General features: G+C 40.1%; 3 protein-coding genes across 4 annotated transcripts in view; 1 reads left to right on the forward strand and 2 right to left on the reverse strand.

Annotated features, from left to right (window-relative positions):
- LOC108603583 (protein tincar) overlaps positions 1 to 8,367 on the reverse strand; it is a 44,156-nt gene extending 35,789 nt beyond the window's left edge. For both annotated transcript variants that reach the window (XM_017992523.1, XM_017992525.1), the window contains exon 1: positions 8,312 to 8,367. The gene's annotated coding sequence lies outside the window, so the exon portion shown is untranslated. The remainder of the gene's footprint in view (positions 1 to 8,311) is intronic.
- Positions 8,368 to 10,193: 1,826 nt separating this feature from the next.
- On the forward strand, positions 10,194 to 11,839 carry LOC108603584 (chitobiosyldiphosphodolichol beta-mannosyltransferase). The gene is made up of 3 exons (XM_017992526.1): positions 10,194 to 10,849; positions 10,908 to 11,477; positions 11,545 to 11,839. The coding sequence occupies exons 1-3, from the start codon at positions 10,287 to 10,289 to the stop codon at positions 11,762 to 11,764; spliced, it is 1,353 nt and encodes a 450-aa protein (XP_017848015.1). The 5' UTR covers positions 10,194 to 10,286; the 3' UTR covers positions 11,765 to 11,839.
- A 38-nt stretch (positions 11,840 to 11,877) lies between these two features.
- LOC108603588 lies at positions 11,878 to 12,811 on the reverse strand. Its single transcript, XM_017992529.1, has 2 exons — positions 12,462 to 12,811; positions 11,878 to 12,399 (listed from the first exon to the last, which is right to left on the reverse strand). Exons 1-2 carry the CDS (start codon positions 12,647 to 12,649, stop codon positions 12,084 to 12,086), a joined length of 504 nt encoding a protein of 167 aa, XP_017848018.1. The 5' UTR covers positions 12,650 to 12,811; the 3' UTR covers positions 11,878 to 12,083.
- Positions 12,812 to 13,028: the final 217 nt, after the last annotated feature.

Below are 13,028 nucleotides of genomic sequence, written 5' to 3' on the forward strand. Positions count from 1 at the left end.
GGGCGTGTCAAGCAAAAGCTTAAAGCAGCAGTAAGGCACACAAATAGTTTACACTCATATTATACAAACAAATCATTTAATTTATTCTGCTTATAAGCACAGCTTAATTAACTAATTAATATGCAGCACATAGCTGCACGTAGCTTTGACTAAAATTGTGCTTAGTGTTAGTGATGCTTATCTAAGCCTGTAGCGCAGTTTATCTCTCACTCTCAGTTTCTATTTGTGTACAGCGCTTGCTGTCAAAGCAAAAAACACACACAAAGCGCAGAGCGAGCAGCGCTGCTTTCGTTCAGTCGTAACAGCGATCGAGAGCATACGAACGAAAGCAGCGCTGCTCTCGCTCTGCGCTTTGTATGTGTGTTGGGTGTTTGGTTTTTGCTTTGACAGCAAGCGCATTGGCTGTCGCTCACGCTCTCTTAGAGACTTGCGCTCTCAACTTTTAATATTGCACTATGATCTATGTGTGAGTGGCTGCCAGCGAGGCCTTTAGGTCAGTTGTGTCTGAGCCCTTGGCGACTAAACAACAAGCAGTGAACGCGCTGCCAGCAGCAGCATAATAATAATTCTAACTAAGCGATTCTAACTAAAACTAACTAGTCTATGTTTTCAATGCTTTGCCTAGCAACTAACAAGTCTTAAATTTATTAAAAATGCTACTTTAGTTTAGTTATAGCACTAAGCATGAAATTTTCATTCAATATATGCAATGTTGTATTACTTTTGCTTTTAATGTTTGCTAAAAATGCAGTATAATACAGAATACAGAAATTAAGTTTTAAGTATGAGCCAAACTTCAATTTTATAGAACAACAAGCAACAGAAATGCGCGATTTTAAAATCAAACTGCAACTGAACTAAGTTTACATGCAAAACGTTGGCTTGCAAGCTCTTAAAGACCCTAAGCTCTTACTATTCCTATAGTATATATATTTAATTGATATCAAAGCAAGTTTAGCCCTTTTGCCTACCTGCCATAAATACCCCTTCTAATTGACTTGTCAGCTGTGCTAATTTAAGGCGTAGCTATTAACACATGCAACAGTAGCAGCGCCTAGAAAATATACGACTATTATTTTGACATGAGCATGGACAATGTCTCTCTAGCTCAGATAAGCATTTAAGCATATCCACTTAAGAAATTAACAAAAGCGCAGACGCAGACAAGTTAAACAAAAGGCTATAATAGCGCAAAAAAGGACGACTACCTGCGCATAAGGAAACAATATAGACAAGGCAAACAGCAGGTGTGCGCACAGCAAATCAGTTAAAGACGGATCAACAAAGTATAAAACTGAAAACGAAACGCAAAGCAAACGAAACGCAAGATCAACAACGATACACAAAAATTTTGCACCTGCCGCAAAATCAAAGAGCAGCCTAAAGCGCAGAGACGAAAGCTGCGCAGGTAAGCCGAAAGTAAATGAAGGTAACACAACGACGACATCTGTTAGCCTTTTGGCAGCCTGTTTTCAGTTTTTTCGAGTTCAATGCAAGGGGCGATTGATGGACACTCGTTGTCTGTTCCGCAGTTGGAGCAGGTTTTTTGCTTTTTTTTTTGTTGTGCGTGTGGCTGTGATGAGGGTAACCCAAATTTTTCGTAGCTGCAACGAACGGTACGTTGGGCTATATAATTTGCAGCATTAGCTTTGCAGCAAAATTAATGGCAAGTTGTTTTATTGTTGTTCAAGCTGCGGGGCAGCAGCAGCAGCAGCAATTGGCAGCTGTTAGATTTGGGGGCAACCTTCAAACTGGTTCGACTGTCAACACTGCGCTACACGCAAGCAAAAAAGTTTTGGATATTTTAAAGCGCATTATCAATTAGAGTGTCATGTCTGCAAGTATTTCAAGCCAATTAATAAAATTACACTTAAATTAATTTATTAAAAGCAATTGCTGGCGTTTTTTAAAAACATTTGTCAATTAAATGTGCGCAAGCCTAAAAATTCCTTTGGGTTGGGCTTGGGGGCTGGCGAGCTTAATCGATTTTTGATATCTTATTGATGACAGGATGCACGTACAAAGCAAAAATGTAATGAAAAATGTTATTATTGACATAAATATTAAAAGCAATGCACAATTAACTGTAGGACAGGTTAAATTATTTAATCGATATGTTATATATAGCAGCAATTAATCGATTGTTTGTTAGACTTGCGTGTGTGTTTATCAAGCCTTGAACTTGCCACTTGGGGGTGAGTTTTCTTTTGCTATTGGCCTAGTTGAGCATGGGCTATTAAATTGGTAACATCGTCATTAGAGCGAAAGTTTTTTTGGGGCCACCATAGCTCAAGGGAAAATTGCCTTTCATGTTATTTATTTGTGTCGCAAGCAAACGAAAGTTACATTTGATTTGTGTGGCACAAATCCAAAGGGAATTGTCGTGAAGAGTTTAAAGTTTACAACTAATATACTAATTTATTTTATTATCAACATTGCGCTCTCTACTCTCAATGCTTATCACTGCTTTTCTCTTCAAACCAATGCAAATTCTCACCTGCGCATAAAACGAAATCCACACGCTGCTAAATTATGCGTCATTTAATAAAGCTACCAAAACGTGAAAAACTTTGCAGCCGAACCAAATTACGCTCATCAGTATAAGCAGCAATAACGTTATGTTGACATGTTGCAAGTGCCAAGTGGCAGGCAACAAAGTATGAGATATAAAAAAAAAAAAGTCACGCAACTCACATTTAAAGTACTACGCTCCATATGAAAAGGAAGCAGCCAATAAGCTGCAGCTCAACTGTCAACCAAATGTGGCAAATGTGGTGACTGTCATCGACTTGATGGCTGGGCTGGCTTGGTGTGGCATGCCCCACGCTTAAGCTGGGGCCAAATGAAATGAAATATATGTACAAGTAATTTACATTTGCATAAAATGCGCGAGAAAATGCGCGCCCCAAAGCAGCAGCTGAAGCAGCAGCAGCAAATGCTGAAAGGCTAACAAGGATTTACAAATGCTGAGCCGCGTCGAACTCTGAGCCATGTGGCAGCTGTGGCACGTCTTGACTCTTTAATAAAAATCTAGCGCTATAGTTTATACAAAATTAAAATGCGCAGCAAATTGCGCGTAGCATAAAGAGTTTTGCTCTTTTTTTAATTAGTTGAATGGCTGCATACTTTTGACAGCAACTTTATGCTTTACGACAGCAGCGAAAAATTTAATAAGTTTTAATACAAAAAAGTGGTTGCTTGTTAAAAATGTTGCTGCAGCAGTTGCACTTAGCTGCGAGTTTTGTGGCGCATATATGTGCATATATATATATGTCTGTCAGTGTTGCTAACTTTTAATAGTTAAAAAGTGGCATTAAAAAAACAAAACAAATAGCTAGCTGCTGTTTTTTAAATTTTAAATTTATTTATTAAAGAAAAAGCTTACATAAATTATTTAAAATTAAATTTAAAAATGATTTAAAATTATGTTTTTGTTTTTAGAAATGCAGCTTTACTTTTAGCATTTAAAAAATAGCTAAAAAGCAGCTATAAAAAGCTAACTTTGCAGCGCTGTTTATCTTTATCCTGTTTCCTGTTGCAAATTTAAAATACTGCGACTTTTGTTTTTACAAGTGCAGTTGGGAAAATGTTTACGCTGTTTGCTTTATACACTTGCCAGCGCTTAAGACTTACCTAGACTGCTTAATTTATATAAATAACTTAACATAGTTTATGACTAATTAGCAGCATTATAGACAAGCTTATATTGCATATATATTTTATATATTTGTGTAGCTCAGTGTCTGTGGCTAGCGTATTCAATTTTCGTTGTGCATTAAGTTTTGTTTTATAGTTTTACTTTACAGTTGTTTGCAACGCGTCGCATTTCATGCAAATGAAGTTAACTTGTTGTGCGTGTGTGTGTAGCTGTGTCTGTGTGTTTACATATACATATGCAAATGCAGCGGTTTTTGCGTGTTGAGCCATGTAAAATGTTTAAACTTTTGGCAACATCAGCTGCTGTACATAGCACACTCTATATATATTTCAATTTATATGTTGGTCGCTTTGCTGCTGTCAGCGTTAATAAATAAAAATGTTAATTTTTGCAACAATTATGCGTTAGCTTTAAAGGCACACACACATGTTAACTAAATGCGATTAGCATATGAACAATAAGCGCCCAGGCTCAGTCCACAATTGCAATAACAATTGCGAGCGAGCGAACATAAAAATTGGCTTAGAATGTTAGGCGGCAAAAATCTGCAAACAAGTGTGTGCAACAAAGCGAACAATTGTAATTTAACTGCAGTCAGAGTCTAGTTGGTAGCAACAACAATTGCAACAACAGTTAACAAGCAAAGTGCCACAACAAAATGTTGTTGCGCGCCTCAAGTGTTGTAAGCGGCTTTTGTTGGCAATTGCTGCAGTGGGGAGTGGGGGGTGAGGAGTTTTTGCAGTAAAATTGGTAGGCAAATGAAATGCGCACACAAAGCGAGTAAGAGCGAGAAGGAGAGAGTGAGTGAGTGCACATAATCCACTTTGTGCTGCCTCGCAGCGCAAGCTCTGCATTCAAATCGGAAGTTACACATACGCCCCGTTGCGCTACACACACAAAAAAAAAACATAAACAAAGCTTTTGCTACAAATTACAATTTGCGCGTTATTTATTAATTAAACTTAATTGCTTTTAATGCATTAATAATAATGCTATCAATTTAAATTTAATTGGCTTTAAGCTTGACAATTTTTATTTTACAAATTGCAGTGTATGTAGCGCTTTGCTCTTTGCCCAGACTGCAGTTTGGTTGACAAATCGCTGCGACTCCCTTGTCAGTTGGCAGCAACAAATGTAAAACAGCATAAAACACTCGTCGCTTCAGTTTTCAGCGCAATTGTAGCCCAAGCACTTCCCTAACGTTTTGTGTTCGTGAAAAACTTGACACTTAATTGTCTCTCTATGTCGTCGCAGCTTCCATACAACCCCCAACTGTGTCTGTGTGTGTGTGTGTGTGTGTGTGTGTGTCTGGCGTCTGTTTCTGTTGTCAATTGTTGCACATTTGCCTGACGCTAGAGATAGAGCGAGTTTAGTGCTCTATGCTAAAGTTAAAGACGTCACTTCAACAACAATAATGCATTATAATAATAACAATAATGCGTTCCACAACAGCAACAATGGGTAATGAGAGTAAAGCATTTCCGTTCTCGAGAGTGTGTGTGTGTGCATTAAAAAAAAGCAGCAGCTGCTGCTTCATAAAAAGAAATTGTGCCACACAACTTTAGGCACCTGTGAAAGTTTCAGCAGTTTAAACGCATAACACACATAACAATTTCATACGAAATTTAAAATTTAGGCAACAACTACTACATGTTGTAAGCCAATTATAATTTCAATCATTTATTAGCATTTTATAAAATTGCCAATTTTATTGTTATATCAATTTTCACAAATAATAAAACTTGCTCATGCTGCTGCCACGCCCTAAAATGGCTTTAAGCATCATTCAGTTTGAAACTCTGACAATATTTTGACAGCATATTTAATTGAATGAACGCAGGCGTCGGCCCAGAGCTTTTTGTTTGTTAGTGTGTGTGTGTCCGCTCATAATCACAGTTTAATAGCCTCTTAAAAGGACATGCTTGAGCATAGATCAAATGCCAGGCAGCAACTACAAAATTTCGCATTAAGCAATGAACAAAAGTTTCTGCAAATGTCGCCGCACGCCCCAAAGACATAAAACAAAACTTCGAGGCCCTGCCCAACATACAAAATAATGACAATGGCAACACAAAATTGTGCACCAATCAAGCGAAGAAGAAGCAGCAGCAGCTCAGCTGGTGCTGAAGGAGCAAAATAAAAACATAAAATAAAATGTCGAAAATTAACGACAAATTGAGCATCATTAAAAACTCAGCGCAGTACAAAAGCTAAAGCCAATAATGAAGACAACTTGAAGCAAAGCACAAATTTGTAAGCAACTGGGGAGCTGAGTATGTGTGTGTGTGTGTGTGTGTGAGTGGGAGTGGGAGTTGTAGCTGTAGGCACCTGGGTGCAGTCATTTATTTGATTACAAGCCCCAAACAAAAACATTAACAACAACAACAGTTAGTTAGGATGCTGTGTGTGTGTGTGTGGTGGAGACAGCACACAGACAACGCTTGCTGCTGCTGCTCTGATGATGATGAAAATATTTGGCAAAAAACATTTTACGAAATTTACGCGTGTTGATTTCATAATGTGCACGAAATTTCGTGCAAAGAGTAACAGCGCGTCTGAAGCCGCAAACTGGCAGCAAACGCGCATCTCTTAATTGACAGCCGAAAGGTGCTAGGATAGACACACAGACAAACACACACACACACACACGTATGCAAGCGCAGAGTTGGGCACGCTGCCAACATAATTTATACTAAAAAGAGAAGAAGAGCGGCGGCGTGAGTGTGAGAGCGTGTGAACGCGAATGAGCGTAAAGCCACAACAAAAACAACAAGCGCAATGCTTTTTTTTTCGATTTACCCCACACTCACGCTCTTTAGCTAAATGACTCACTTACTCAGCGGCAGGGGCTTGCATTTTGCTGCTGTCGTCTGTCGTTGTGGGGGGTCCGCCGCCCCCTCTTTGTCAACTTGTTAAGCCCCGCCGCTGCGCTGTGCTGCTCATTCTCACATTTTGTGACAAGCACCACGTGCCGACTTGAGCTTGCAGTTTTTGCTTCACTCTCTTTAATTTGTAGCTCGTTGTGCTCATCGACTAATGTGCAGCCTACATTAATAATTGAGATTTTAAAGCTACACACTAAAGCTTAAGCAACAACTTTTTCTTTTCTTTGCAATCATTTTGCAAAAACATTAGCTAAATGCTGCTTTTTCTTTACAGTTTCGTTTTGTTGTGGCTCAGCTTTTTATTTGTGCACAAAGTGCAAAGCATGTCAAAGTGCAAAGAGACAGAGAGAGAGAATGAAAAAACACAAACCCAAAGCACACAGTGGAACAAGAAAAACTAACACAGTGCCCACAGCCACTAACAGTAAGAGGCTGGCTAAGGGCGGCGCATACACTTATTGCTTGTTGTGCTGATAAAATGTTTACTTTGCTTTTACTTTTGTTGCTTTGTTTTTTGCGTGTCCTGTCGCTGTTGTCCATTATTTAAAACATAATGTCACAATAAACGTAAAAGGTGCAAAATATGCCCCAAAGGCGGCAGCAGCAACAATAACAACAACAACTCAACTTAATAACACTTTGCAGTTGACGCCACTCGAGGCAGTTTCTCTCACTCTGCCGCTCCCTTTCTCTCTCTCTCACTCTCTTTTTGGCATTCTGAGTGCAGTGAGTGAGGTGCCCTGCCCCATCTCAATGTCCCGTTAGTTGTCGTTGTAGCTGTCGCTGCAGTTGGCAGCAGCTTCCCTACAACCACTTTTCGTTAGTCCGAGCGCTATACACAACAACGTCAATGCCCGCAGGGCATCAACTTGGCGTAGAGTCGCCCTAAACACTGCAAAAGTGACATCCCAACTATGTGCATAGTTGTCCAAGTTTACGCCGCTGTCAGTCCGACTCTTTGTCAAACTAGCAACTAATTGTGCGACAAACTCCACAGATATATATACTGCTATATCTAAAGCCAAATTCGTTAAATTGAAATAGAGTGCAGGCAAATAAAAATGTTTACAAAACTTAATTTGATTTTAAATTGAATTTTGTAGTATTGATATCGCTTGTATTTGATTTTGATATTCGCACTCACAACTTTTTTTCTTTGTATTGGGTAAATATAATAAATAAATATTATTGCAGTAGAATTAGTAAAATAGACTGGTTCAGTTCAAATGTTTTGCTAAAAATTGTGCAGTAAAAATAAAAATATTGTGTAGCAGTGAAATTAGTAGTAGAAATAGTAGTAAGTATAGCAGCCTAATTTCAATGACGCAGCTAAATTTGAACACAGACACAGTCATTGAGATAAATCTTGCTAGATTCTAAAAAAGAAACACATGTTTGTGATTTCTTTCTTTTCGTTGAACAAATGTCAAAGGCGCAGGCACTTGGCGCCGATCAATGGCTGAGCGACACTAAAACCGACAGACAGCAAACAACAGAAATAGCCATAAGCATGTGGCATGCCACACTTGTCGCCACGAGCCCTATGCCTTGCCTTATCTCTAGCTCACTCGCCTAGCTCGCTCCCTCCTGCGCTGCCTTTGAATGCGTACATATCTTTAATTATAGCCCAAGTATGTGGCAAGACGGAAGTTTGTTCAGTGCGTTTTATTTGCCATTACACGCGCTACATTTGCAGCTGCCACAAAACTGTACTCGGCTCGACTTGTTCGACTTTCTGAATTTGCAAATAATGAGTAAATGAACTCACCTGTCGCTGTGTATTCCAATTAGTCAACGCTTTGGTGAGTTATTAACACTTTCAGCTGTTCGTTTGTTAATATTCAAGATAACAAGTTTATCTTTCGATTCATTCAAATATAATCCTTTATGATATGTGCTGCAAAGAGAAGAAATGGCAAAAGAGTTAACGATGACGAGCAAGATAACTATTCTGTCAAAAATTGAGAAATTGAGATGTAAGCGAGAAAACAACCATCAGCTGATGCTTTGTGAGCACATCCGCTATGACTTTGCAAATTTTTAACAATAACTATTTGTGATATTCAGTGATTTTTAATTTCAGCTATAAAACTTTTAGTTAAACTATAGAAACTCCAACAAAATTTGTACACAGCTATTAAAAATTTATGTTTTTTATACATGCGCCTATGTTTCCGCTTGCATTATCAAGATATTATTATATATTTATGTTATGCATATGAATGTCAAGTCCATTTTACATAGATAGTGTCAAGACGCATTTCCTGGTCATGGACCATCGTCTAGACCGGCGACGGCGACTGCAACTTTTCTATGCCAAATGTGAATAGAGAATAGCTAAATGAAACAAAACTTTGTACATATACAGGAGAGCTATAAAAAGGCCGCACAGAAATCAAAAATCAACGGGCGTAAAGTTGCAGGCCAACCCTCCACGTAGCGCACTCCCCTTCCCCCTTCCATCAGAAGCCACCTTAGTCAGTGAGTCAGTAAGAGTCTGTGCAGAGTACTATTTGGGGGTGGCTCTGGCGGCGTTGGCTTTCGACTCTCTGGGCGGCTTTTGGGCTATTTGTCTACGATGCGCCTGAGCAGGCGGTGGCGGGTACTGCAAGGGGGCGCGGCGGCAGCAGCGCTCATGTCTCGTCTGGCGACACAGACGCAAACTATAGTGTATGCCTGTGTGTGTGTGTGTTTTTAGCGTACTCACTCGTAACTTAGCGCGTAGAAAAAAGTTTATGCTGCAGATACAGACACAATGACAAACTTTTGTTTCGGGTATGCAAAAAAAAGAAATAAAAATACGATGCCGGAAAGAAAATTGATAGAAAAACAGCAACAACAACAAAGAGGCAACGTTGCATACTTTTGTGGCAACAGAAATTACGCAGTCAAAGTCAATGGCGGTGAACACCTAAATAACAGGAGGATACACACACACACACACACACACATGCGACTCATATTGGCATTTTTGCGGCCATACCGTTAGAATTTCGAGCAGACAGGCAGAACAGCGACGGCGCCAAATATGGATGCGGGGGAGTGAGGTATTCTTGCGGCGCACTTTGTTTTGCCGGCGAAAATTTACATACACCCACACACACACACACATACACCACTATGTGAAAACACATGCAAATCTTACCGGTAAAATTAATTGTAGCGAGACAATTGTTTACTCAGTCGTTTTTGTTTATACACTTAACTCACAAAACAATGCACATTTACTTAAATTCATTAAGGCATATTGCAGCCTTAAACAAATAATGAAATGCACTTATTAAGTACCGTTATAGTCGTGTACCACACTCATACACGCATGAGTTTTTACGCAGTTATTTTCATAAACCTTTTTCTGATTTTCTGCTTTTGTGCGAGCGGTAAACTCACACACCACAGCGAATTAATGTACAATTTCCACAATTTAATTCCAATCACCCGCGCACACGTTTATTCTTCTTCGCGACAAAAATTACAATAACAATACAACATGCACAAACGCGTCAGTAAATCGTTATCTGTATGACGATATTTGAGTCGAACTCGATGTTATCGCTATCGTCACCAGCATTTAAATGCTTCAAAAAGCTATCGTATGGCAACGCTCGTTTAAGTTATTCGACAACCCTGTCGCAATAGTTCTATGTCTCTGTCTCTTTCTGCAGCTACAACGCAAGCAATCGTGAATATTGATAATAAAGTTGAAATAAACAAAATCCAGGTTAAGCTGGGATTGCGTGGAGATGGTGGAGCTACAGATAAGAAAACGCAACGCTTGCGTCATAGTACTGGGCGACATTGGACGCAGTCCACGTATGCAATACCATGCCCAGAGTCTACTTGAAGACAACTACAATGTGGACATAATTGGTTACCTGGAGACGCGTCCGCTGGAGTCGCTGACGGTGGCACAGCCCAATTGCAAAATACACGAGTTGCCTGCAGTGCCGGTGACCAATCTAACGCCCAAGCTAAAACTACTCTTCAAGGCGATATGGCAAACACTGAGTCTGCTTATAGCGCTCATATCTATAAGGCGCCCCAATTTTCTGCTTGTACAAAATCCTCCCGGCATACCAACTCTAGTCGTCTGCTATCTATACTGTGCGGTCACACGCACCAAGCTGGCCATCGATTGGCATAATTATACATACTCAGTGCTGGCGCTTGGCATGCCGGGCGGCGAGAAGAGTCGTCTAAGTCGCCTGACCAAGCTTCTGGAGCGTTACTTTGGCGCCAAAGCACACACTCACTTTTGTGTCACAAGCGCCATGAAGGAGGATCTGCAACGTAATTGGAACATAGGGTAAGCAAAGGTAATAAGTAATAGTAATAGGCATTACTTTTTTCCTTCTTGCTTGCAGACCAGTTACAGTGTTGTATGATCGTGCGCCCTCACAGTTTCATCCCATAGAGCTGGCGCAGAAGCATGAGCTGTACATGAAGCTATCCAAAGATTACCCACAGTTTATGCCACAGTGCTACGCGGATCTTAAACAGTCTGGCATGCTGGAGACAACGGCGCTAACTCAAAAGCTGGCCAATGGTACGGTGCTCTACAAGCCACAGCGTCCAGCTATACTTGTCTCCAGCACTAGCTGGACGCCAGATGAAGACTTTGGCATACTTCTTCAGGCTTTGGAATCATATGAGAATGTTGCCGTTGATGAGCCACAAGTCTATCCGCCACTGTTGTGCATTATCACAGGCAAGGGACCGCAAAAGGCGCAGTATGAGGCGCAGATAGCCAAGCTGCAGTGGCAAAAGGTGTCCATAGTGACGCCTTGGCTGGAGGCCGAGGATTATCCCAGTGTGCTGGCCAGCGCGGATCTGGGAGTCTGCCTGCACTGGAGCACTAGTGGCTTGGATCTTCCCATGAAGGTGGTAGACATGTTTGGCAGTGGTCTACCCGTCTGTGCCTACAACTTTAAATGGTAATTAATAATTTAAGCATACAACTCGAACATACATATGTACATTTGAATATTTGTGTATTCACAGCCTCAAGGAGCTAGTCAAGCATGGCGAGAATGGTTTCGTGTTTAGCGATCATTTAGAGTTGGCTGAGCAGCTGCGTCTGTGGTTTGAAAATTTTCCCAATAACCCAAGCATTTTGGAGACACGAGCTCGCTTTACGCGCACTCTGCAAGAATTCCAGGAGCTGCGCTGGCGTGAAAACTGGCAGCAGCGCGCTGCTCCAGTCTTGCAGGCATTAATTTAAGCATTTGTATGAATAAAGAAAATCTAGGCAACTCCTTTATTGTTCCAAACGATGATCGTGTAACGAACGCTTTTATATGTGTATAAAATCTTGTGTTTTATTAAAAAATATATTGATATATGTTTATATTGCTTGTTGTGTGCAAATTAGAGGCAACGATTATTGTGAGCTCTTTCAGTCGTTCATAAACAATACCGATTGTCTATATCACTCAGTCCTTTAGTTCTGCAGTTTAACTAATCATTCGTTAACTACTAAAATAATGGACTTCATGGCTATCAGTACCAAATTGAACTAGATATCTGAAGATTGTTTAAGCTTAAAGGCTTTTCTTACACAAAGGGCATGCCATGTATTTCTGTCCCTTGTACGCAGCTAGGCATCCTTTGTGCAAGGCATGCTCACACTTTAAGTACTCCATATCAGACTCTGCCATGGACTCTTGGCAAATGACGCAGTTAGTTCCGGGAAGAGTTATCCGAAATACAAGACTGCCGCAAATAAGGCAGTTACGACGAAATTTACGATGATCTTCATAACAACCGTCCGAGTGTACAGCATGTCCGCAATGCATCATACGCATGTTATCTCTTGTCATTTCCTCCTGACAGATTATGCATAAGTCTCCAGGCTTACTGAAATAAAATTGCTTATAAATAGTATTACTATTACAATTTTAAATGCAAATTGATTTTACCTGGGACGATCTTGAACCAGTTGATGATTAGTATGATTGAAGTCGTGTTGGCATTGCGAACGACGCCGATCTCGACCAGAGCGCGAATGCGGCGGCTCCGGAGGAACTGTATTTGACATATAATATATAGCTAGGCCTGCAGCTGCGACAACGCAACCAAGACCTAGTAGCAATTGTAGGTAAACCATTTTTAATAGTTTGTGCGCACAATTAAACAAAATCAAGACTTATATGTCGAGGATTATATGACCAAATGCTGCATGCAACACAGCTGTTGGTTATAGTTGAATTCCCCCAAATAAAAATTGAGAAGCTTCGTCTCTTAGACATTCACAGCCAGTGCTGCCACATCATCTAAATACGTTACGTTTCACTTCCACATTTTGGTAACTCAATATAACGTAAAACTCAAAATAATTAGGTTTTGAAAAAAATTAATTGAATGACAAACACAAAGTACGTTGAATATAAATTTATTAATTGTAATAGAAATGGTTATATCTTATGTATTCTAGATTGGAAATATTTTGTCGGCTTTCGGTATTTTTTACACAAACGGTCACACCG

This window comes from Drosophila busckii, chromosome 3R (assembly GCF_011750605.1).
Source record: "Drosophila busckii strain San Diego stock center, stock number 13000-0081.31 chromosome 3R, ASM1175060v1, whole genome shotgun sequence".
Taxonomy (NCBI): domain Eukaryota; kingdom Metazoa; phylum Arthropoda; class Insecta; order Diptera; family Drosophilidae; genus Drosophila; species Drosophila busckii.